Source organism: Chionomys nivalis, chromosome 18, assembly GCF_950005125.1.
Source record: "Chionomys nivalis chromosome 18, mChiNiv1.1, whole genome shotgun sequence".
Lineage (NCBI taxonomy): Eukaryota > Metazoa > Chordata > Mammalia > Rodentia > Cricetidae > Chionomys > Chionomys nivalis.
The window spans coordinates 4,682,918-4,710,097 of record NC_080103.1 but is presented as its reverse complement, the minus strand read 5'-3'; the positions used below and the strand labels follow the sequence as shown (position 1 = coordinate 4,710,097).

Sequence of the window (27,180 nt, the reverse complement as noted above, 5' to 3'; positions counted from 1 at the left end):
TGCATGGTGATAGATATGTGTCTATTTTCATTCTTCTACATGTTGATATTCATTTATGCCAGCACCACTTGTTAAATATGCTTTCTTTTTTCCATTTGATATTTTTTGCTTCTTTATTTAACATCAGGTGTTTGAAAATGTGTGGATTGATATTTGAGTCTTCAATTTGGTTCCATACAATTACAATTTTTAAAAATTTATTTGATTTTATTTTACATACATTGGTGATTTGTCTGTATTCATGTCTATGTGAGGGTGTCAGATCTCCTGAAACTATAGTTGCAGACAGCTGTGAGATGTCATGTGTATGCTGGGAATTGAACCCAGGACCTCTGGAAGAGCAGACCACGCTCTTAACCACTGAGTCAACTCTCCAGCCCTGATAAGTTTACAACTGCAATATTACCTCATCAACAGATGGAAATTAGACATAAAGATTACCTATCCTCTAGCTTAAGAAATATTTATAAAAACAGTACTTAATTATAAAAAATAAACACAACACTGATAAGTGCAATGCTTTGGGTTCAAATTCCTAACTAGGTTATTTGTTTTATGATTCTCTATCTCTGACAAAAGGTAGAACATGGGGCTGGAGAAATGGTTCAGCAATTAAGAGAAGACCTGAGTTTAATTCACAAATTAGTAAGCTGACTCTGGCTCCAGGAGATCTGGCACCACCTTCTGACCTCCACGAGCACTGCACGTACACGGACAAACTTGACTCCCGCCAACACATAAGTTTTTTAAAAAATGTAAGGATGCAAACCGGGCGGTGGTGGCGCACGCCTTTAATCCCAGCACTCGGGAGGCAGAGGCAGGTGGATCTCTGTGAGTTCGAGACCAGCCTGGTCTACAAAGCTAGTTCCAGGACAGGCTCCAAAGTCACAGAGAAACCCTGTCTCGAAAAACCAAACCAAACCAAACCAAAAAAAAAAAAAGGTAAGGATGCAGAGCCCTGGCTGCTTTGGCAGAGGATTCCAGTACCCACAGCAGCTCACAGTTATCTGTAAATCCAGTTCCAGAGGATCCAATGTCCTTTTCAGTCCTCTGCTGGTAACGGACATGAATGTGGTACACAGGTAAGTGCAGGCTCCCAAACGCATGAAAAAGAAAACCTAAAATATCTTATCTAATAACAACAACAAGAACAAATCCATCTCTTAAATTCATAATGCTACAGTGTTGTTGGTTCATGAGATCTAGGGCTTCTCAGGAGAGGGTGAGTGACATGCATACCTTTGTAAGAGATGATACCATCACAGATCTCTTTGAAGATCTGTGCTAGGCGTGCTGCCCGAGCCACTTCCAGGTTTTCTTCTGCGGCTGCCAAGCGTCTTGTTCGAACAGATCTAGCTGTCTGCAGGGCAGAGAACTGGGTCATGAAGACATCTGCAAAGAGAAGGTGTAAAGCGGTTCAAGAAATGAAGAATTTGATGCATGTTTTTCTTTTCCAGCTGACTAGTTCTTTCTATTTTTTTAATCTATTAACTTAATATCTTTAGGATATTAAGTAGAATTAGGGGGCAGGTAGTTGCTTCTCTTCCCCTACATAAAAAACTAGAGAACACTACTGTTTCTATATAGTGGTAAATACTACAGAGTGCAGTGGCTCCAAGTGTATATACTTCATATGAGTCTAAGCAGCCTCATCTTTCTCACTTTCTTCTCTCCTCCCATAGTAACAGGCTGCTTACACCCTCCCACCTTTAAGTCTCTCAGCAGCCAAGAGTTTGTATTACTGCTCTTGCTGAGGACTTGAGTTTAATTCTTAGCTCCCATGTCTGGTAGTTCACAACCTTCTCTAACTCCAGTGTCCTGGTATGTCATGTCTTCCTCTAGACTTACACACTTAATATACAAAAGTCTTTAGATGAACGTGTGAGTGAGCCGAGTCTAAGCTGCAGGAAGTACTCTTTCTATTTCCAGCTCACGTCCTCTCTTGCAGTGCTGCTAAAAACAGTCTTGCCAAAGTCAATGTGAGGAGGAGGATGGCAAACTGGAGTGCATGCACGTGTGTATGTGTGTGTGTGTGCGTGAGCGCATGCGCGTGTGCGTGTATGAATTTAGAAGCAGGCAGTGTGCCTGGCACTACATTGCTGTGGTTGGATCATATACATCAGGCTGGCCTTAAATATGCAGTTCCTCTGCTTCTGCATCCTAAATACTGGGATGTGTCATAACACCTGGCTCAAATAATTTTTTTTTGTTGTTGTTGTTGGTTTTTTTGAGAGAGGGTTTCTCTGTAGCTTTGCAGCCTGTCCTGGAACTCAACATGTAGACCAGGCTGGCCTCTGCCTCCCTAGTGCTGGGATTAAAGGCATGTGTCGCCACCGCCTGGCTTGTTTTATTTTCATGTATTTAGGTTGGAAGGAGGCAATCATAGGGAAGTGGTTAGCAATTTGGGACTCCTTTTTGTTTAGGCACACACTTCTCTTTTAACAAGTGGCAGCATTAGACACTGATCATACTCACACACCCCTTTCTGAATAATTCATCAGGTAACTTGTAAGATAGGACCCTTTGGTAGTTTAAAATGAAAATGGCCCCCAAAGGGAGTGGCACTATTAATCCACGCACCTATGAACATCTGATTTTTGACAAAGAAGCAAAAAATATAAAATGGAAAAAAAAGCATATTTAACAAATGGTGCTGGCATTAACTGGATATCAACATGTAGAAGAATGAAAATAGACCCATATCTATCACCATGCACAAAACTCAAGTCCAAGTGGATCAAAGACCTCAACCTAAAGTCAACCACACTGAACTTCACAGACGAGAAAGTGGGAAATATACTTGAACGTATTGGCACAGGAGACCAATTCCTAAATAGAACCCCAGTAGCACAGACACTGAGAGAAACAATTAATAAATGGGACCTCCTGAAACTGAGAAGCTTCTGTAAAGCAAAGGACATGGTCAACAATACAAAATGGTAGCCTACAGAATGGGAAAAGATCTTCACCGACCCCACTTTGGACAGAGGGCTAATCTCCAAAATATACAAAGAACTCAAGAAACTGATCATTAAAAGAATAACTAGTCCAATAAAAAAAATGGAGTACAGACCTAAACAGAGAACTCTCAACAGAGGAATCTAAAATGGCTGAAAGACACTTAAGGAAATGTCCAACATCCTTAGCCATCAGAGAAATGCAAATGGCCAAGATCAAAAACACTGATGACAACTTATGCTGGAGAGGTTGTGGGGAAAAGGGAACACTCCTGCATTGCTGGTAGAAATGCAAACTGGTACAATACCTTTGGATGTCAGTGTGGCGATTTCTCAGAAAGTTAGGAAACAACCTTCCTCAAGACCCAGCAATAGCACTTTTGGGTATATATTCAAAGGATGCTCAATCATACCACAAGGACATGTGCTCAGCTATGTTCATAGCAGCATTGTTTGTCATAGCCAGAACCTGGAAACAACCTTAATGCCCCTCGACTGAAGAATGGATAAGGAAAATGTGGTACATTTACACACTAAAGTACTACACAGCAAAAAATGACATCTTGAAATTTGCAGGCAAACGAATGGATCAAGAAAACATATTGAAGGGCTGGGCGATGGTGGCGCACGCCTTTAATCCCAGCACTCGGGAGGCAGAGGCAGGCGGATCTCTGTGAGTTCGAGACCAGCCTGGTCTACAAGAGCTAGTTCCAGGACAGGCTCCAAAGTCACAGAGAAACCCTGTCTCGAAAAACCAAAAAAAAAAAAAGAAAAAGAAAACATATTGAGTGAGGTAATCCAGACTCAGAAAGACAAATATAATATGTACTCACTCATAAGTGGCTTTTAGACATAATGCAAAGAAAACCAGCCTACAATTCACAATCCCAGAGAACCTAGACAACAAAGAGGACACTAAGAGAGACATACATGGATCTAATCTATATGATAAGTAGAAAAAGACAAGATCTCCTGAGTAAATTGGGAACATGGAGTTCATGGGAGAGGGATGAAGGGGAGGAGGTAAGGAAGGGAGAGGAAAGCTGGGTGGGAGGCGGTGGTGGCGCACGCCTTTAATCCCAGCACTGGGGAGGATCTCTATGAATTCGAGGTCAGCCTGGTCTACAAAAGATAGTTCCAGGACAGGCTCCAAAGTTACAGAGAAACCTTGTCTCAAAAAAGACAAAAAAAAAAAAGGAAAATAGCCCCCAAAGGGAATATAGCCTTTTTGCTCAGGATACCACCCAGTGAGTCAGCTGACTTCCTGTAGCTTGTAAGATGTAGAATTCAGCTATTTTTCTAGCATCACATCTACCTGCTTGTCACCATGTTCCCTAAAAATCATTTCAGGGACAATGGACGGAACCTCTGAAAATGTAAGCCAGCACCTAAATTCAATGTTTCTCTTTATAGGTGTTGTCATGGTGTCTCTTCAAAGCAATAAAAACCCAAACTGCAACAAATTCCTACCTGTATGGAACTGCATAGACACCTTACTTTGAACAATGGAGTAAGTTTTCCCTTTCTTTTTTTTTTTTTTTTTTTTTTTTTTTTTTTTTTTTTTTGGTTTTTCGAGACAGGGTTTCTCTGTGGCTTTGGAGCCTGTCCTGGAACTAGCTCTGTAGACCAGGCTGGTCTCGAACTCCCAGAGATCTGCCTGCCTCTGCCTCCCGAGTGCTGGGATTAAAGGCGTGCGCCACCATCGCCCGGCTCAGTTTTCCCTTTCTTTAAAAAAACAAAAAACAACAACAAAAAACCCTTAAATTTGGCCGGGGGGTGGTGCACGCCTTTAATCCCAGCACTCAGAAGACAGAGGTAGGTGGATCTCTGTGAGTAGTTTAAAGCCAGCCTGGTCTACAGAGCTAGTTTCAGGACAGACAAGTCTGCACAAAGAAACCTTGTCTTGAAAAACTCAAACCAAACCAAACCAAACAAACAAAGCATAAAACTTAAGAGTTTTTTCAACTATACTCCACTTATGAAGTAAACTGGTTTTGTTTGTTTTTTTTTAAATATTTATTTATTTATTATGTATACAATATTCTGTCTGTGTGTATGCCTGCAGGCCAGAAGAGGATCTGTAATCAGACCCCATTACAGATGGGTGTGAGCCACCACGTGATTGCTGGGAATGGAACTCAGGATCTGTGGAAGAGCAGGCAATGCTCTTAACCTCTGAGCCATCTCTCCAGCCCAGTAAACTGGTTTTGAATGCATGTAAAGTAAGACAAAATGTACACTCAGAGTGAACTGTGAGGGAAGGGTCCCTATTCACATGCTATGCCTATACACAACTGGATGTACACAGGATTAAAAATGAGTACAATAGAAAAATGATTATCTAATTTGTTCTGTTAGTTACAATAGGAGATGTTTTCATAGCACAACCGTCATAACCAGACTCCTGTGACTCCTGACCCCGAAAGGAGGCCCACAGTCAAGCCCTTTCCCTCGTGCCCTGAGGCTGCTCCTGACAGGAGTCCAACCTGACTTATGATCTGCTTTCAAAAACGTTAGTCTGCTACTTTTCAAAATCCAAGTGAGTCTTTAATTTAATTCCTTGAATAAAAAGCCAAGAATCTGGCAACACCCAGCCCAGATCTGGGTCATTGTTACCAGTCCAGGGATAGACGTGTCTAATCAGTACATGGCTATAAGATTTGAACTGTTTGGCTTGTAACTTCAAAGAGATTCTAATAATCAAATTGCTGAAAGGATTTAAAAATCTGAAAAAAATCATTTTTCTCTGGGCTGGTGAGACTGCTAAGTGGGAGGAGAATTTGATGAAAAGTCTAATGCCCTGAGGTTGAGCCCCAGGACCTACAACGTGGAAAGGGAAAGAACTTCCACAAGGTGTCTTCCATCCTCCACATTCATGCCCTGCCACTCTTTCTAAGACAAAGAAAACTCACAAAAGTCATAATCCCAGCACTATGAAGACACAGAAAGGAGGAATGGGTATTCAAGCTCATTCTCAGGTATATAGCAAGTTCAAGGCTAGTGTGAGGTACACGAGACCCTGTCTCCTAAGTCCAAAACAAGAAACAAAAACTCTTTAAAGAAGTTATTTAACTAATTAATTAATTTGAAACAAGGCCACTCTGTCCCAGGCTGGCTTCAAACTGATGATGATCTGCCTGCCTCACTCTCAGTGCTGATTATAGGTATTCATTAAATCACACGCCTGGCTCTTTCGAGACAGTGTAATGACTCATGCAGCTAGCTCAGGCTGGCCTGCAATGGCGATTTCAAATACTCGATCCTTTTGCCTCGACCTCACAAATGATGGGGCTACAGGTAGTGCCACCATGTCTGCGCCCTCCCCCCCTTTAATAGTTATTTACTTACCTTTGTGAATGTGCGTCTGTCCAGAACACTAGTGAAAACAAGAGGACAGTTTTCAGAAGTCTCATCTCCCCTTCTACTATATGGGTCCCAGGGAAACTCAGGTTGTTGGATCTGGTAGCAGGAGTCTTATCTGCTGAACCATTTTGCTGGTTCTGAGCATGATCTTTTTAATATTTTCCTTCCTACCTTTCAATAAGACAGGCTCCTGTTTGGCTGGGTGGTAGTGGTGCACGCCTTTAATCCCAGCACTCAGGAGGTAGAGGCAGGCAGATCTCTGTGAGTTTGAGGCCAGTCTGGTCTACAAGAGCTAGTTCCAGGACAGGCTCCAAAGCTTCAGAGAAATCCTGTCTCGAAAAAGTGAAAAAAAAAAAAAAAAAAAAAGACAGGCTCTGGTGTAGTCACTGTATGGCTTGAGGCTGGCCTTGAACCCCGGATCTTCATGCTTTCACATCCCAAGAGCTGGAATTAAAGGCATGCACAACCACATCCTACACTAGACATTTCATGGGTCAGGTGTTGTGGTGAGATTTTAATCCTAGCACTTGGAAGGCAGAAGCATGTTGTGGAACAAGCATGTCTTGTACCTTGTAAAGATTTGTCACTTGTATTGGCTTAATAAAATGCTGATTGGCAAATAGCCAATCAGGAAGTAGAGACGGGGCCATCAGAATAGGAGAATTCTGGGAAGAGGAAAGGCTCATTCGTCAGTCATCACTCAGACTCACTCAGACACAGAGGAAGCAAGATAAGAATGCTTCAGTGATAAAAGGTACCAAGCCACGTGGCTGACACAGACAAGAATTATGGGTTAATGTAGGATGTAAGAGTTAAATAATAAGCCTGAGCTAATATAAACCAACCAGTTTATAATTAATGTAGACCTCTGTGTGTTTCTTTGGGACTGAATAGCTTTGGGACTGGGTGAGACAGAAACCTCTGTCAATATAAGCAGGTGGATCTCTAAGTCAGAGCAAGCCTGTTCTACAAAGTGAGTTCTAAGATAGCCAGAGATACACAGTGAGACAAAGTCTCAAAATAAAACTAACAAAACAAAACAAAAGGATGCACAGACAAGGCTGCATCTCATCTGTTCTGGACTGGATACTAGCTCAAATAATGAGGCTATTTCTAACATTCACTCAAAAAGACTGGAAAAAGGAAACCAGATACTTTGGATGTATAGTTCTTATGTAAATATGTGAGCAAAGTCCTTGAATTTATGGTTATGATTTTTTTCTCTCCATAATGCATTTGCCATCACTGTGTAAAGTAACTGAGACAGGGGAAGGTAAAGGTGCCTGGCCCATGCAAGCCTGGTGATCTGACTTCAATCTCTGGAAGCCATGTAAATTTAGAAAGAGAAAACTAATTCCAGGAAATAGCACTCTAGTCTTCACGTATGTGTTGAGGCACACATGACCCAACCCTTACATCATTTATATACACATACCTTCCAATAAAAAAAAAGCTGGGCAATTTACCCACTCCAAATAGGATATTATAACGTAGTCTTGGCTGGCCTGGAACACACTATTTTGACCCGGCTGGTCTCAAACTCCTTGCTTCTGTCGTCCGAGTGCCAGGATTACAGGTGTGTACCACCATACCCAGCTCTACATTTTTTTTTTTTATTTAACGTGTATTTTGCCTGCATTCATATATACCCTGTGCATGAAGTGTCCATGGAGACTAGAGGAGGACACTGGATCTCCTACAACTGGCGTTACATAGTGGCAGTGTGCCACTATGGCTCCTAGAGTGCTAGGAAGTAAACCTGGGTCCTCTGGAAAGTCAGCCAGTGCTCCCAAAAGATGAGTCATCTCTCCAATCCTGATTTTTTAAAAGTAATTAAAATAATCATTTTTGAATAATTTTATAGAATTAAGAATAAGTCTTCCCAGAAAGATGGTAGTGGCACAAGAATTTTACCAGCATTTGGGAGGCAGAGGCAGGTAATCTCTGTAAGTTTGAGGTCAGCTTGGCTACTAAGAGTTCCAGAACAGTCAGGGCTACAAAAAACAAACAAACAAACAAACAAACAAACAACAACAACAAAAGAATAAGTCTTCCCATGCCTTACCAGACTTAATATTCCCATCATCTCTACAGATGCCATTCCAACGGGTGTACAATGATGTTGAGTGGATGTCACGGTTGTGCTTTACTTCTTCCTGTTTCTGATGAATCTTTTCCCAGTTTCGGACCAAGAACACATGATGCTTTAATATAAAGTTTCTGCAAGAAAAGAGAGGGGTGTTTTCCTTAATAATCCAGTAGGACTTTATTACATGCTCACTCTCCCCTGCTGCTAAGTGACATAGGTAGGTGAGCAGAGCAGTGACGAGACAGGTTTCCTGTATAACAGTCCTTGCTGTCATAGAACTAGTTCTGTAGACCAGGCTGGCCTCAAACTCCTAAGACCTGGGATTAAAGGTGTGCGCCATCACCGCCTGGTTGAGTGTGGAGCTTTTAATAAAGACGATTACAGAACTTGGCGCTGGCAATTCACACTGGTTATCTGAGCACTTAGGGGACTCAGACTTGAAAGCCTACTTGGGTGCTGGAGAGATGGCTCAGAGGTTAAGAGCACTAGCTATTCTTACAGAGGTCATGAGTTCAATTGCCAGCAACCACATGGTACCTCCCAGGTACCTATAATGAGATCTGATGCCCTCTTCTGGCACACAGGCATGTAGAACGTATGTATTATTTATACATAATAAATAAATAAATCTTAAAAGAAAAAAAAAAGAAAGCCTACTTGGGCAAGACAGTGTGACTTGCAAAACAACTAAATACCATTTTCCTATATTATCTTCAAACATTTGGTAAGAAAATAAATAAATCAGAAAGCAGAGGTTTATGGAATGTTGTATAAATCTTGTTTTGTTTATGGTCCTGAATTCACTATTATAGTCTAGGCTGAACTCAAATCGTGTAACCTTCTAGTTTCAGGCTTCCAAAAACTCCTAAGAAGTATACCAGAACATCCAGCTATTTATACAAACTGAGTGGTTCTGTTTATTTATTCAAGTCAGGCACTCCTTTATCCTAACCCTGGGGAGGTAGAGGCAGGCTGATCTGGTGAGTTAGAGGCCAGCCTGGTCTACAGAGTGAGGTCAAGGACAGAGAGGGCTGTTGTACAGAGAAACCCTATCTTGAAAACTAAACCAAACCAAAGAAACAAATTCATTTATTCACAAATTTATTTTGAGATAGTCTCACTGTAGCTCTGGCTGATCTAAAACTCTTTATGTAGACCAGGCTGGTCTGGAACTCAGAGATTTTGTCTGCCTCTGCCTCCCAAGTGTGAATTAAAGACGTGCACCACCATACCCAGCCTATTTATTTTTATTTGTTTGAATGTTTTGTCTTCATGTACATATGTGTAACATGCATATGCAGTGCTCATAGAGGTTAAGAGAGGGCACATGCATGCATGAACATATATATGCAGTGCTCATAGAGACAGAAGAGAGGGCACCTGAACTTTCAGAACTAAGATTATAGGTAGTTGTCAGCTGTTGGATTGGTGATAGAAACTAAATCCTGAACCTAAGTAAAAAAAATAAATAAAAATAAATTGCTCTTAACCACTAGCCACAACTCTAGCCCTTCAATATATTTACTGTGTGTGTGTGTGTGTGTGTCTATGCACGTATGATATGCATATAGGCAGTGCGAGGGCCACAGTGACTACTTGGAGGTCACAGGACATCTTGTGAAGTCAGTTCTCTCCTTCCACTTTTATACGGGGAATATAACTTAAATCATCAGGCAAGTGCATTTCTTTCCTTCCTTCCTTCCTTCCTTCCTTCCTTCCTTCCTTCCTTCCTTCCTTCCTTCCTTCCTTCCTTCCTTCCTCCCTCCCTCCCTCCCTCCCTCCCCCCTCTCCCCCCTCCCTCCCTCCCTCCCTCCCTCCCTCCCTCCCTCCCTCCCTCCCTCCCTCCCTCCTTTCTTTCTTTCTTTCTTTCTTTCTTTCTTTCTTTCTTTCTTTCTTTCTTTCTTTCTTTCTTTCTTTCTTTCTTTCTTTCCTTTGGAGCCTGTCCTGGAACTAGTTCTTGTAGACCAGCTTGGTCTCGAACCCACAGAGATCTGTCTGCCTCTGCCTCCCGCATGCTGGGATTAAAGGCGTGCGCCACCACCGCCCGGCTGTTTTTTGTTTTGTTTTTCTTCTGAGCCATTTTAACATATGATCTGTTGGCCTGGTATGTCACCTGGGTACCCTGTCCCTTTAAGAGACAAGTCCCACCCACTCCCAACTCCCCTTCTGCAGAGGCAAGCAGGCCTCCTCTGGCCTGAGCTCTCTCCCCTGAAGAGGTAACTTCTGCTATCTCTCTCCCTCTCTCTTCTTCCCCCTTCCCTTGTCCCTCCATAACCCACTGAATAAACCCTATACCCAAACTCTCTATGCATGGCTTATCTGTCTGCCTCTCACCCACTGCAGTTTCCCCGAGACCTCTGGTCACTGCCACCCCTTGTGCTACACCTGCCCATCGTGAGACCAGTCCCCCACCACTGTCTTTGAAAAAGAATAACACTGACTTTGAACATTTTTGTTTGTTTTGTTTTTTAGACAGGGTCGTTCTGCCTAACAGTTCTGGCTGTCCTGGAACTTGCTTTGTAGAACACGCTGGCCTCAAACTCATAAGAAATCTGCCTGCCATTGCTTGACTGACTTTGAATTTTTTTTCTGATAAATAGCTAATCCCTAAAATATTTTCTTTTCTTAAAAATATTTATTTATTTATTTATTTATTTATTTATTTATTTATTTATTTATTTATTATGTATACAATATTCTGTCTGTGTGTATGTCTGCAGGTCAGAAGAGGGCACCAGACCTCATTACAGATGGTTGTGAGCCACCATGTGGTTGCTGGGAATTGAACTCAGGACCTTTGGAAGAGCAGGCAATGCTCTTAACCACTGAGCCACTTTTTCTATTTTGTACACTGTGAACATGTGTCTCTGCTAAGGCACTTTCTGATTGGTTTAATAAAGAGGTCAGCCGGGCGGTGGTGGCGCACGCCTTTAATCCCAGCACTCTGGAGGCAGAGGCAGGCAGATCTCTGTGAGTTCGAGGCCAGCCTGGTCTACAAGAGCTAGTTCCAGGACAGGAACCAAAAGCTATGGAGAAACCCTGTCTCGAAAAGAAAAACAAACAAATAAATAAAGAGCTCAGTGGCCAATAGCTGGGCAGGAGAAAATAGGTGGGACTTCTGGGGAGGGCGAACTCGGGAAGAGGCAGGATTCACCAGTGAGACCTGGAACAAGCCTGACATACACAATGGAGGTGAAGAAATGAGTCACATGGCAGACTATTAATTAATATGAACGGGTTAATAAGTTATGAGAGAACAAGCCTAAGTATTCATAATTAATAAGATGCTTCTGTGCATCTTGGAAGGGAACCGGCAGCACAGAGAAAGTCCAACTATACAACTTTTTTTTTCAAGTCAGGTTTCTCAGTGGAACTCACTCTGTAGACCAGGCTGGTCTATAAATTCAGATCATCAGGAAACTATTCAAGGTTGGGCAGTGGTGGCGCACACCTTTAATCCCAGCATTGGGAGGCAGAGGCAGGCGGATCTCAGGCCAGCCTGGTCTACAAGAGCTAGTTCCAGGACAGGCTCCAAAGCCACACAGAGAAACCTCGTCTCGAAAAACAAACAAAAAGTATTCAAACCCATTGAGCCATTTAGTCATCTGACTAACTTCTTTCTTTCCTTTTGATAGGGATAGTTCTTATCAGAATAAGCAAGGGTTCTTAATTCCTGAGCCACCTCTTCTAGCCTGAAACTTAGTTTTCTTTCTTTCTTTTTGGAGACAAGATCTTTATATGTAGTTCACTTCCAGAGTGCTGGCATTAAAGGTTTGTAGCCAAGCCTGGATCAAGCCTAACTTTTATTTATTTTTAAATTTTTATTTATCCGTGTGTGTTTTATGTGGCATGTATGAGCAGGAAACTTGAGGCCCTGGTTTAAAACATCAAAATGATACAGACATACAAATCAATGTTTTTTCTCTATGTGTACTGCAGATCAAATTATGTAACTTCTACATGTTAGCAGTGAGTGTATTGACTTATGACCACTTATATTATCATTTATTTATTTATTTATTTGTGTGTTTATTTCCAGGTTCTATATCTTTTTTTAGATTTATTTATTATGTGTACAGTGTTCTGCCTGCATGTACGCCTGCAGGCCAGAAGGCTGAAACAGATCTTATTATAAAGGTTGTGAGTCATCTTGTAGTTGATGGAAAATAAACTCAGGACCTCTGGAAGAGCAGTCTTAACCTCTTAACCTCTGAGTCATCTCTCCAACCCTATTTCTAGATTCTCATTATGTGACTTTGACTGGCTTGTAGAGAGGGTTGGTTTAAAACTTGCAGAGATTCATCTGGTTCTGCCTCTAACTTTAATGCCTTAGTGCTGGCATTAAAGGCATGCACTACCATGACTAGCTCCTACATTCTTTTTTTTTTAAATTTTTATGTGTATGGCTGTTTTGCCTGTATGCATGTTTGTGTTCCACATACATGCTCCGTGCCTGTGAAAGTCAGAAGAGGTCATTATTTCCCTCGGAACAGGAATTACAAATAGTTGTGAGCCACCATATGGGCATTAGGAACTGAACCTGGGTTCTCTGGAAGAGCAGTAAGTGCTCTTAACCACTGAGCTATATCTCTAGTCCCTTATATTCTTTTTTTTTTTTTGAGACAGGATGAGGTGGTCTGAAAGAATATGGCCCCTAAAGGGAGCAGCACTATTAGGAGGTATGGTTTTGTTATAGTAGGTGTGGCCTTGTTGGAGGAGGAGTGTCATTGAGAGGGAGGGCCTTGAGAAGTCTCCCATGCTCAAGTTACCCCATGACACAGACCATTTTCTGCTGCTTCCAAGATCATTCAGCTACTCCTTCAGCACCCTGTCTGCCTGCGTAGCGCCATGTCCCACTACTATAATGAACTGAACCTCTGAAACTGTAAGTCGACACCTCAATTAAAGGTTTTCCTTTATATGGGTTAACATGCCATGTTGTCTCTTGACAGCAATGGAAGCCCTAAATAAGACACTGTCACCGTGATAAACCACCAGGACCAGAAACAACCTGGGGAGAAAGGGCTTATTGGGCTACAGGTTACATCTGAGGGAGCCCTGCAGGACTGCTGCTCACTGGCTTGCTTCCCATGGCTCACTCCCTCACTCCTGCTTTTTATAGGAAACGGGATCCAGGTGTATGCCACCGCCTCAATCAAGTGCTTTCTTTTGTAAAAGTTACTGTGAATGGGCGGTGGTCACACGCCTTTAATCCCAGCACACGGGAGGAAGAGGTGAATTCTCTGTGAGTTCGAGGTCAGCCTGGTCTACAAGAGCTAGTTCCGGAACAGGCTCCAAAGCTACAGAAAACCTTGTCTCCAAAAACCGAAAAAACAAAACAAGGCAAAAAAAGGAACCCTGTGTAGGCAGCACTCTCGGCCAGTGGTTCTCAACCTTCCTAATGCTTTAACCCTTTAATACAGTTCCTAATGGTTGTTGTGACCCCAACCATAAAATTATTTCATTGCTATTTCATAACTGTAATTTTGCTACGGTTATGAATTATAGTGTAGTATCTGTCTTCCAATGGTTACTGTGGTTATGGTGTTTCTTCATAGCAACAGAAACTCTAACCAAGACACAGGGTTTCTCTGAGTAGCCCTGGCTGTCCTTGAATGTGCTCTGTAGACCAGACTGGCCCCGAATTAGAGCTCTGTCTGTTTAAGCCTCCTGAGTGCTGGGACTTTTAGTCTGCACCTTTAGGCTGCACCACCACCTGTGCTCCCTACATTAATTTCTCCCCTCCCGTCCCCCCCTCTTCCTTCCTTCCTTCCTTCCTTCCTTCCTTCCTTCCTTTCTTCTTTTGGTTTTTTCAGACAAGGTTTCACTGTGACTATGGAGCCTGTTCTGAAACTAGCTCTTGTAGACCAGGTTGGCCTCGAACTCGGCTCCACCTCTCGAGTGCTGGGATTAAAGGTGTGCACCATCACTGCCTGGCTATTTAATTTTCTTTTTAAAGATATATTATGTGTAGTGTTCTACCTTCATGTATACCTGCACTGCAGGCCAGAAGAGGGCACCAGAATGCATTATAGATGGCTGTGAGCCACCATGTGGTTGCTGGGAGTTGAACTCAAGTCCTCTGGAAGAGCATCTAGTGCTCTTAACCTTTGGGCTATCTCTCCAGCCCATAATTCTTATTTATTTATTTAGTATACAATATTCTGTCTGTGTGTATGCCTGCAGGCCACAAGAGGACACCAGACCCCATTACAGATGGTTGTGAGCCACCATGTGGTTGCTGGGAATTGAACTCAGGACCTTTGAAGAACAGGCAATGCTCTTAACCTCTGAGCCGTCTCTCCAGCCCCCCAGCCCATAATTCTTAAAGGATGGTATTATATAGTAGTTGGTCTAACAACTATAACGGTAATTATGCAGTGATAAATACGGTATGAGATGCTTATAATACCTATAGAATAAAATGAAAATATCTTTGAATGTTGGTAACAAAGTCATGGATATTGCTAATTTTTTTTTTTTTTTTTTTTTTTTTTTGAGTCAGGATCTCATGTAGCCCTGATTGGCCCTGATCTCCTACTTTCTTGTCTCTCTATCACCACAAAGCTCGATCACTGCAGGCATGTACCACCATGCTCGGCTTAAATTTCTTTTTAAATTATACACAGCTGGGTATGGTTTCTATATGTTCCTTATTTTTTCACTGAGCTATATACAAGTATGATTTTTAAACATACACCTACCTTTAATCTCAGCACTTGGTGGCAGAGGCAGGTGGATCTCTGAGTTTGAGGAAAGCCTGGTCTATAGAGTGAATTTTAGGTCAATCTTAGCTACACAGTGAGAGCCTGTATAAAAACGAAAACAAAAGCACACACACCTTTCCTATAGTTGACTTAAGATCTCATGTAGAGGGCTGGAGAGGTGGCTAAGTGGTTAAAGAGCACTGGTTGCTCTTCCATAGGTCCTGAGTTCAATTCCCAGCACCCACATGGTGGCTCACAACCACCTGTAATGGGATCTGGCGCCCTCTTCTGGTGTGTGGGCATACATGGAGGCAGAATGTTGTATACATAATAAATAAATAAATCAAAAAAGTCATTGATTTAAAAAAAAAAACAAAAAACAAAAAGATCTCATGTAGAAAACAAAACAAATGAGTTCAGCATATTTTAAGTTGACAAGCAAGTCACATAAAACTTTTTTTTTCGGGGCTGGAGAGATGGCTCAGAGGTTAAGAACATTGCCTGCTCTTCCAAAGGTCCTGAGTTCATTTCCCGGCAACCACATGGTGGCTCACTACCATCTGTAATGGGGTCTGGTGCCCTCTTGTGGCCTGCAGGCATACACACAGACAGAATATTGTATACATAATAAATAAATAAATATTAAAAAAAACAAAATTTTTTTTCCCAACACATATAACTTTTTAAAGTCATTTAAAAATAACTCAATATTCAAAACCGTTTTTACCTCTCTCTATTGGACATTGGCTTCATCTGTAACTGTGGAGTCAATCTTGTTGGGGTATTGATGTTTTCACTGGGCTCTTCAGAGGGATGGCCTCTCTAAAAATTCATGTGGGTGACAGCACAGTGAGAAAAAAAAAGAATAAATCAGATCTCCCCTAAAACTGTAAAGCCAACGTTAGAACGCAACCCTGTGGTGAACCTTGTTCTAGGAAGTGCCTGCAGGGGACTCAGAACAGCGGTTGGGAAACCCATGGGATCATGATTCACCCTTTTCTTCAGCTTGTGTTTAGACTTCCTCTTCTCTTTCGACCGTCCATACTTTTTATGTGTGCCCACAGGCTGGCTGCTTTTATGGCTAGTGAGTCCATTCACCCGCTGACTTTTGCCTCCGATGATTCCTCTACATTTCTCAAAACCACATTTACAAAGTTGCTGTAAGGAAAGAGAATATTTTTTAACCCTGTATATATCTTTTTTATAAGTTCACAGAGGGTGTGCCCTAAGGACTTGGACCCCTAAAGTTTTAAGCATGAATCAAGGACTTTAAATGCAAATATGCAATAGTCAACTGCAATGTATCCTGGTGGCCCATCCTATAACCTAGCATTTGGTAGAGGAGGCAGGGAGATCTGGAGCTTACTCTACAGCACAGCGCATCTGAGGGAAGCCTGACTCCAACAAACCAGAAGGAAGAAAGAGGAGAGGAGGAAAGGGAGGGAAGTGACTGATGAGAATCACTCAATTAATGATGCACACCTATAATCTTGGCACTCTACAGGTAAATCACAACACCCAAGGCTACAAATTAAGTTTGGGGATCAGCCTGGGATACCTCAGACTGGTTACAAACTAATCAACCCACAGGCCAAAGCAAATATAAAACCTAAGAATACTGGCACATGCTATAATCCTACTTGGAAGGAAGGAGAAGGTCTGCTTCAGGTTCGAAATCAGTCTAGTCAACACAGCAAGTTGTAGGCTTGCCAGGGGCTATATATAGCAAGACCCTATCTCAAAGAAAAAAAATTAAAAAAAAAAAAAAAAAAGACATGAGTAAAGAAAAGAATAGCAGCAGAACACGGTGGTCCCCGGAGTTCTCAAACAGTGGGACCTACATCTTAAGAGTGAAGAATGGTCTTCTTCAATGTGACTCTCAATGGCTCCCTCTTGAATTCAAATTCCTACCTGTTTTTCAACATTGAAGGAATGGAAGTTGTAGTCATAGGTGAGCTCAGTCCCAGCCGGCACATCCTTAAGCGCATAGAGTCCAATACGGTACACTCCATTAACAGACCTAGCGAGAGAAGAACAAAATCCCAAGTTGGGACTTCTCATCACTTGTATGTGACCCAAGTACCCCACCACTGAACTACAGCCTTGTTCTTTTCCTTTTATTTCTTTTCGAGAGTCTTCTGCCATCATGCTTTTAATTCCAGCACTCAGGAGCAGAAGCAGGCAGATTTCTGTGAGCTCTAGACCAACCTAGTCTACAGAGTGAGTTCTAGAACAGGCAGAGTGATGTGAGAAACCCCTACCTAGACCTCACACCCCGAAAAAAGAGAAGTATCATTGTGTAGCCCCAGCTGGCCTGGAACTCACTCTGTAGATCAGGCTGGCCTCAAACTCAAAGAGATCTGCCAGTCTCTACCTTAAGTGCCTAGATTAAAGATGAACAGCAACAAGTCCAGCTTATTACTATTATTATCATTATTATTTGGCATGGTCTCATGTAGGAGCTTATATTGACCTCAACCTCACTAGGTAGTCAAAGATAACCTTGAACTTTTGGTCCTCCTGTCTCTACCTCCTGGGTGCTAAGATTACAGGCCCATGTTGTTACCCATAGGATTTATGAGGTGCTGGTGATTGAACCTAGCCAGGCCTCTGTGCACGTTAGACAATCAATCACTCTTTCAGCTGAGCTTTATCCCCAGCCGCTTGTTTATTTACACAGCCTCAAATTCATGGTGATCTATCCTCTTGCTTCAACCTCCCCAGTGGTGGGATTACAAATGGTTTGGCCTTTGAGAGAGTATCTCTCTTCTCCCACATTCCTGCTGCCCCCAAAAGGATATTTTTTGTAGCCCTAGTTTTCTTGAACTCTTCATGGAGACAAGACTGGCCTTACCTCACAAACAGTCTCCTGACTTTGCCTCTGAGTGCACCATGAACACTGAAGAGCTCATCCCAGATAAGGACTACACAGTGAGACACCATCTCAATCAATCAAACAAAAACCTCAACCAAGCGCTGCCCCCAAGACCAAAGAGTGGTAGCACTTTCTTCTATTTCCATCTTTCTGTGGCAAAGTATGATGCTCAGGAGTATAAGGCCAGCCATGGCTATAGAGAAAGTCTGAGGTCGGCCTAGAACTTCCTCAACAAACAAACAAACAAACAAATAATAAGAGAGAACTGCCTAGTACAGTTGAGGTTCTCGGTTCAATCCCTAGGAAATAAAACAAATCCACACTACACAAAACTGAAAGAAAGATATTAAAGCAAGCAAATCCTCCCCTGTGCCACAAATCTTGAGTACATACCTTCCTGAGTTCTTACTCATCTACGTACCTGTATACTCTCTCAGAAAGCGCCTAAGTCAGTACCTATGCCATAAAAGATCTGTATTTTTCTGATCTTTACCACTATGTATTAGCTTTGTCTATTCTGTATTTCAAATAAATGGAATCAGACAATATAATCTTTAAAAAGAAATATCCTTATTTTATGTGTATGAATGTTGTACCTGTATGCCTGTGGAGGTCAGAGTAGATACTGGATGCCATGGAACTGGAGATACAGATACAGATGGTTGTGAGCCACCATGTGGGTGTTGGGAACTGAACCCAGGTCCTCTGCAAGAGGAACAAGTACTCTTATCTACTGTGCTAGCTCTCCAGTCCACATTTTAAACTGATGTGTATGTGTGCATCTCTGTGGGGGATGTATGCCGTGTGTCTACGTAGAGATACCGCAGAAGCCAGAACACTGCATAAGGTTCACAGGAGCTTGTGCCACAGCTAGTTCTAACCTGCATGGTTGCTAGAACTGAACTCCATTCCCTTCAACAGCAGCAAGGACTCCTAATGGCTGCGTCACCTCCTCAGCCTTTGCCCCCCCCACCCCCGCCCCTTTCTTCAAGACAGGTTCTCTTTGTGCATTCCTGGCTGTTCTGGAACTTGCTCTGTAGACCAGGCTGAATTCAAACTCAGAGTTCCATCTGCTTCTGCCTCCAAAGTGTTGGGATTAAAGGCATGCACCATCACTGCCAGGGCCCTTGCATTTTTGATTGTTTCAGATAGGACCTCACTGTGCAGCTATGGTCTTGAACAGAGATCCACCTGCCTCTGCCTGATTAAAAGCGCATATCACCAAGCCCAGCAATTTTTTTTTTTTTTTTTTTTTTTTTTTAAGACAGGGTTTTTCTATGTAACAGCTCTGGTTATCCTGGAACTTGCTTTGTATACCAGGCTGGCCTTGAACTCAGAGATCAGCTTGCCTCTGTGGTGCAGAAATTGTGGAAATGGCCAACCAATGACTGGCCCAGCCTGAGATCTGTGCCACAAGAGTGAGCCCACATTGCCTGGAGTGCTAGAGACCTAGGATAGAAACAAACACAACTGGAGGGGAAAAAGGTCAATGAAACAACGCCTAATGATATTCTACTATACTCATACGTTGGTAACTATCCCAAATTGTCACCAGAGGAGCTTCATCCAGCAACTGGTGGAAGCAGACGCAGAGACCCACAGTCAGACATTGGGCCAAGAGGAATCCTACTGCACGAGCCAGAGGGGCCAAGGACACCACAAGAAAACTCACAGAAGCAACGGCTCACAGGACATCAGAGTCTGAACCAACAACCAGAGAGCCCGGATGGGGCTGAGATAGCCCCTGTATAGATGTGGCATTGTGTTTTATATATATAATTTTTTTTTCATTTTACATACCAACCATGGTTGTGTGTGCCCTACCCTCCGCTGCCCGTTGTTTAGTCTTCTTGTGGGACTCCTAACAGTGGGAGCAGGGCTGTTTGGCTGGCTTTTGGGAACCTATTCCTTATACTGGGTTGCCTTGTCCAGCCTTGATACAAGGGAGGTGCTTATTCCTACTGCAATTTGATATGCCATGCTTTGTTGACACCCACGGGAGGCCTGCCACTTTCTGAACAGAAACAGAGGAGTGGATCGGGGAAGACAGAGGGGAGATTTGTAGGGGGAGAAATGAGAGGTGAGGAGGGGAAATAACAAAGGCAGCCAGGATATAAAATAAACAAACTTGAAAAAAAGTGTGCCACCACTGCCAGACCTGTACGTTTTGTTTCTTTGAGATGACGTCTCACTAACGTAGATAACACCCAGGCTGGCCTGCAATTTACTATCCTTCTGCCTTAGCTTCCTAACTACTCAGATTAAAAATGTGCGCCATCACACCGGCCTTTTAAATTTTTAACTGATCTTTCTCTGTGTGTGGCATGTAAATGTCATAAACTATACATGGAGGTCAGAGAACAACTTGTTTTGTCCTCCCACCCCCACCCCACCATGTGGGTCTCCTAGACTGAACTTAGGTTTGGCAGCAAACATCTTTACCCACTGAACCTACACCCTGTTCTTAGTATGCACACTTGTATACCCAGTCTTTCATTCAGTGTCACACTGAATTACATACATCAGTTTGTACCTTTACACACTGAATAGTTTTCCACTCAAGTTAAAAAAACCACCATACTTTCTATACCTATTCTACTGCTGTTGACAGACTGTAGTTAATAGTTACAATACAAATCTTTCAGGGCATGTGATGTTGCCTACCTGAACCTCAGCACCTTGGAGACTAAAGTAGAAGCATCTTGATTTTCAGGTTAGCCTAAGATACATAATGAGACTCTTGCAAAAAGAAGAGAAAACACAACAGAGTTTTATGTGTATATTCTTATACATGTCTTCCATCCCCCCCTTTAATTTACTTTTTCATTAGTTTAAATCCACAAGGGGTATAACATCATGAATTCTGCATTCAATGGCCTCTGTGGGAAGGTTGCTTCAGAATTTGGCATATACTATATATGATTCCAAATTACCTTTTCCCAGATTCTTTTGTTTTTATTTGGTTAACAAACAGGAGTCATTGTGAGTTTGAGGCTAGCCTGGTTCATAAGTTTCACAACTTCAGGGCTATGTCAAGAGACCTTGCCTCAAAAAATGAAGGAAGGAAGGAAGGAAGGAAGGAAGGAAGGAAGGAAGGAAGGAAGGAAGGAAGGAAGGAAGGAAGGAAGGAAGGAAGGAAGGAAGGAAGGCCCTCATTATGGCTCTGAGACACTGTTTATAGCCAGCCTAGAAGTCCTGCTCTCAGCAGCCCCTTCAGGTGTCAAGACTGATCAAAGAGCTACACATGTCTTGAACATATCTAATAATTTTTGAAGGCCATATTCTTAGACCAGGAATAGAATGGGGTACTGGATTTTTAAGAGGCAATGATATACATTTAAAGAAGTTACACCAATCACAACTCATGAGCAGTTCAACATTATTCCTACTGCTCTGTCCTTTTTGTTATACTTGTTCTCTCTCACTCTGTAGACCAGCATCGCCTGGAAGTTACAACAGCGATCGGCCCACCTCTACCTCCTGAGTTCTGGGATTGAAGGCATGTGCCACCATGTCTAGTTGCTTTAACATTATTTCATGGACATTTTGTAGTGTCTGTCCTTAGTTCTAGACATTTTGGAGGGTAGGTACTGGTCTTAAAACCTGGTATCAAATCCATTGTCTATTTTTTACTTAAGGTTTCATGAAGCCCAACCTGTCATTGAACTTCAGACTTTTGGTATGTCTGTCTCCATCTCGAGTGTTGGGATGACAGGTATATTTTACCACATCTAGTCTATCTTTCAGTGATTATGAGCACTTGAGCACTTGCGGCTTGCTGCGGAACCCAAGTTCAGTTCCTAGCATGCAAGTCAGGCAGCTCCAGCTCAGCTCAAGGGATTTGACACCTGTCTGGACTCTTTGAGAGCTTACACATACTCTAACGTATATATAAATACCACCCTTTCTTTTAAGTATTGTCTTCTTGATTTTATAACTTCCGAGTAAAAATCAGTCCTTTCTCAGATAAACACATACAAATAAATATGTTGAGTATGCCTATATTTATTATTTATTTATCGTTCTTTTTGTGTATCTGTGTGCAGATAACTATGCGCCACAAACCATATGCTGGCATCAGGGATCAGCTAGTGGGAGTGAGTTCTCACCTTCCACCATGTAGGCACCAGGGACTAAACTCAGTTCTTAGGCAGTACTCACCTTTACATGCTGAGCCCTCTTGCTGACCCACTTTAATTGATTTAGGCTTATGTATTGGCTTTTGTGTGTGTGTATACATACGTGTAAAGTGCAGAAGCTGACAATCCTTTGTCTTCTTCAATTGTTTGTCCTCACTTTTTGAAGTTGGAACTTACTAAGTGGTTAGACTGCCTTACCCAATGAACCACAGATACCTTCCTGTTTCTACTTCCCCAGTAGAGATTACAGGTGTATACCATGGCGCTCAGATTTTACATGAGCACTAGAGATTAAACTCAGGTTCTAATGGAAAGAACTTCACCAAAAACATCCTGTCTGCCAAGTTACCTCTAACCCCAGCTTTTAGCATCCTGGTTTATTTGGCATCTGGAATTTCCACTTCTTGCTTCAGTGTCCTAAGCACTAAGATTACAGGTATATACCAGCAAACCCATCACCTTGAATTTCTTTCTTTCTCTCTCTTTTTTTTTTTTTGTTGTTGTTGTTGTTGTTTTTGTTTTTCGAGACAGGGTTTCTCTGTAGCTTTGGTGCCTGTCCTGGAACTAGCTCTTGTAGACCAGGCTAGCCTCGAACTCCCAGAGATCCGCCTGCCTCTGCCTCCCGAGTGCTGGGATTAAAGGCGTGCGCCACCACCGCCCGGCTTGAATTTCTTTTCTTTTAAATTTTTTTAAAAAATATTTATTTACTTATTTATTATGTATACAATATTCTGTCTGTGTGTATGTCTGCAGGCCAGAAGAGGGCACCAGACCTCACTACAGATGGTTGTGAGCCACCATGTGGTTGCTGGGAATTGAACTCAGGACCTTTGGAAGAGCAGGCAATGCTCTTAACCACTGAGTCATCTCTCCAGCCCTCTTTTAAAAATTTTTTGAGACAGGGTTTCTCTGTGTAGCCCTGGTCTGGTTATCCTGGAACTTCCTTTGTAGACAAGGCTGACCTCGAACTCACAGAGATCTGCCTGTCGCTGAATCCTGAGTGCTGGGATTAAAGTTCACTACTACTGCCCAGCTCACCTTGCATTCTTTAAATTAAGAAAGACTTTTGTTTTTTAGGTTTATCTGTGTGAATGTATGCCATGTTTGTGCAGGCCCTGGGAGAAGCTGGCAAAGGGAGCTGTTCTGCAACAGTAGCAAGTATTCTTAACTGAGGCATCTAGCCAGCCCCACCTAAATGGTATTCTTTTTCCCCCTAAAAATAATTTATTTTTATTTTATGTGCATTGGTGTTTTGCCTGCATGCATGTCTGTGTGAGGGTGTCAGACTGCCAATGGGGTGCTGGGAAAAGCACCCAGTGCACTTAACCACTGAGCCATCATCTCTCCAGCCTTCTAAATGGTATTCTGTTGATGAACAAAAAACTGTGTTTACAGGATGTGCTGGATTATTTTATGTTAACTTGATATAAGCTAAAGTCATCTTGTTTGAGAAAAGACCCTCAATAAAAAGAAAGCCTCCAAAAGATTGAACTGTAGTCAAGCCTGGAGGGCATTTTTTAAATTAGTGACTGATAGGAGGGCCCAGTCCATTGTGAGTGGTGCCACCCCTGGGCTGTGGTAGCCCTGGGCTCTTAATAAAGGAGCCCAAACAAGCCACGCTGAAGAAGTTAGTGAGCAGCACCTTCCATGGCCTCTGCATCAGCTCCTGCCTCCAGATCCCTGCCCTGCTTGAGTTCCTGCTCTCACTGCTTTTGATGATGAACTCTGAGTGACATAAACCCTTTCCTGCCTAAATTGCTTTTGGTCATGGTGTTTCATCACAGCAGTAGTAGCCCTAATTAGGATAAAGGGTGAGATCAAACTTAGGGTTGTCTTAGCTGTGAGGAGAGTACTCTTAGAAATCAACCCATCCCACTCTTGAGTATCTGAGACAGTTTTACTACATAGGCCAATATGGCTTCAGAATCATGATGATCCTTCTTCCTCAAAGTCTGAGTATGGACATGTGTCACCATGCTAAACTTTAGAAATATTAATTTTATCAAACTTAAAAAAAAATTCAATTTGAAAAAAGCATGGTCAGCCCTTTTTGAGGTATTTATACCTATCTCTGTATCTCCCAAGTCCAAGAAAACAGCCTGTGCCATCTTTCTGGAAACTTACTATCACATATGACTTAGAACAGAAAACTATTAAAGGTTTGAAATTTGGTTAAGTCCTTACTTTTTTTTCCCATCTAGTTTCTTTTTGTTTTCTTCTATATTTGCCCTGCGTTAATTCATATTTAACTTACCATCTTATAATTTTTGGACAGGGTCTTACTCAGATGAGTCTAGCTTTCAACCATTTTTAAAAAAATAAATTAAGCTGGGCGATGGTGGCAAACGCCTTTAATCCCAGCACTTGGGAGGCAGAGGCAGGCGGATCTCTGTGAGTTCGAGACCAGCCTGGTCTACAGAGCTAGTTCCAGGACAGGCTCCAAAGCCACAGAGAAACCCTGTCTCGAAAAACAAAAAACAAAAAGCAAACAAAAAAAAAAAATAATTTTTTTTTATCTCTATGGGTGTTTTGCTACAAGTATATCTATGCACCACATGCATGTCTGCTGCCTGCAGAGGCCAGAAGTGGGTGTCAGATCCCTTGGAAATAGAATTACAGATAACTGAGTACCACATGGATGCTGGAACCCAAATACCAGTCACCTGGAAAAGCAGCCAATGCTCTTAAGCACTGACCCATTTCTTCAGTCCCATGGCTTTCACCTTGTCTCTTCTTGTCAGTGCTGGGCTGGAATTAAAGGCATGTACTACCATGCCCAGACGAATTATATATGGTCAAAAAATAAAATGATTTATATTTGAACTTATAAGTCAACTTGATAACACATTAAATTTTTTATGTATGTATGTATGTATGTATGTATGTATGTATGTATGTATGTATACAGGAGGAGGCCAGAGGCATCAGATCCCTGAGTTGGAGTTACAGGAAGATGTGAGCTGTTTAGTATGGGAACTGAGTTGTACACATTCTTAACCACTGAGTTAACTCTCCAGTGCCTATTATAATTTTTAAAAGTATGGACTGTTTTATTAATTTGCAAGACATCTTTAAGCAAAGCCTACATTAATCTTCTATCATTCTAATTTTAGTATGTATGCTGCTGAAATACTATTACTTCCTATTATCTTATATTAAAGGTGTGTATATCTGCTACAGTGTCTATAGAGGTCAGAGAACTTTCAGGAGTTGGCTCCCATCTTCCAATTAGGAGAAATGAAACTAAGGATGTTTGGCTTTGATAATAAATGCCTTTATCTACTAGCCAGCCCTATTTTTCACTCAGAAACATTGTTTTGCATACATGCATATGTGATGATAATCTCCAGTCCCTCTTCTCGCCTCCCTACTGACTGGCTCCTGGAATGTATAGGATCTCTCACTGAAAGCAAGATCACTGACTGGCTGGGCTGGTTGGCCACCAAGCTTCTGGGAACCTGCCTGTCTCCACTTACCCAGTGCTAGTCACAAACCATGTACCACCATGCCTGGGTTTTGACATGGGTGCTAGGGATGTGGCAATAGGTTCTCATATCTGTGTACTATGCACTGTAACCAGGTTATTTCCTTAGCCACGTTCCCCTGCCTTTTTTTTTTTGAATCGGTGTCTCACTATATAACCCAAGCTAGTCTCAAAATTTGTAGTGGACGAGTAGGAATGAAGATTGATACCTAGCCCTTGAATAAGACCTATCTGTTCATAAAGTTTTGTTTGGTGGATCTTACCACAAAGGTCTAACTTTCTTTAGATCTATTTTTAGATTTTAAGGACTTTTACTTTTCTAGTACTGAATATGTATGAGTGTTCGGCCTGCTTGTATACATATACATGTGCCATATAGGTGCTTGGTACTCCCTAAGGTCAGAAAAAGGTATTAGCTCCCTTGGGACTAGAGTCATAGACCATCGTGAGCTGCTGCATGGGCAATGGACCAGTTCCTCTGGAAGAATAGTCAAGTGACTGCTGATCCAAATCCTACCTTTAAGAAACTAGTCTTTTTTTTTTAATTTTTAAAAAAGATTTATTACGTATACAATGTTCTGCCTGTATGCATGTCCGCATGCCAGAAGAGGGCACTAGATCTCATTACAGATGGTTGTGATCCACTGCGTGGATGCTGGGAATTGAACTTAGGACCTCTGAAGAGCAGCCAGTGCTCTCAACCTCTGAGTGACCTTTCCAGCCCAAGAGACTAGTCTTTAATGAAGTTATTATAAAGATCTAAACTTGTATGTAGCCCTGGCTAGCATAAACTCACAAGATGGCTTGCCTCTGCTTCCCAAATGGCTAGGGTTAATGTGTGTACCTATACTTGTACTCAGTTGTCTTTTATTTTTATTTTTTATTATTTATTTATTTATTTATTTTGGTTTTTTTCAGACAGGGTTTCTCTGTGGTTTTGGAGCCTGTCCTGGAACTAGCTCTTGTAGACCAGGCTGGTCTCGAACTCACAGAGATCCGCCTGCCTCTGCCTCCCGAGTGCTGGGATTAAAGGCGTGCGCCACCATTGCCCGGCTGTCTTTTATTTTTAAATAGTAAATTTAAAATTATGTGTACAGATATAGAGGAGTGTATACCTTGTGTGTGAAGGTCCTTTGAAGGCCAGAATGGGACACTAGATTCTGATGTGAGTGACGGGAACTGAACTTGGGCCCTCTTCAGTCCAAGCATTACCTTGCACTTGACTGTTAGCACACTGGAAGTGGAAAACAGTACCGAAATCTCCACGTCTACAATCACTATCATTTGGAGTGCAGGACAACTTTGACCTTCTGACCCCTCACCTCCACTCCTGAGCGCTGGGATTATAGAGCTGTGCCACAATGTGTGGTCTATGAGTTGCTGGGGATCAAACCTAAGGCTGTGGGCATCCTAGGCAAGCACTCTACTGTTTGGACTGTATTTCAGTACCAGGTAATTTCTATTTTGTTGGTATGGGTTCTTTGAGACAGCGCCTTCCTAAGATTCGCAGGTGTGCACCCCATGCAAACTGCTGGGTGCACAGGTCTCTGCATCCCATTCCGTTCT

The 27,180-nt window shown here is 42.2% G+C and overlaps 1 protein-coding gene across 5 annotated transcripts in view; it reads right to left on the bottom strand.

The window, feature by feature from the left end:
* Ash1l (ASH1 like histone lysine methyltransferase) overlaps positions 1-27,180 on the bottom strand; it is a 157,737-nt gene that overhangs the window by 21,925 nt on the left and 108,632 nt on the right. For all 5 annotated transcript variants that reach the window (XM_057793376.1, XM_057793374.1, XM_057793373.1 and 2 more), the window contains exons 13-17: positions 17,028-17,136; positions 16,110-16,274; positions 15,844-15,938; positions 8,386-8,540; positions 1,240-1,392 (exon numbers count right to left, since the gene is read on the bottom strand). In XM_057793376.1, coding sequence (XP_057649359.1) covers positions 1,240-1,392; positions 8,386-8,540; positions 15,844-15,938; positions 16,110-16,274; positions 17,028-17,136 — 677 coding nt within the window. The remainder of the gene's footprint in view (positions 1-1,239; positions 1,393-8,385; positions 8,541-15,843; positions 15,939-16,109; positions 16,275-17,027; positions 17,137-27,180) is intronic.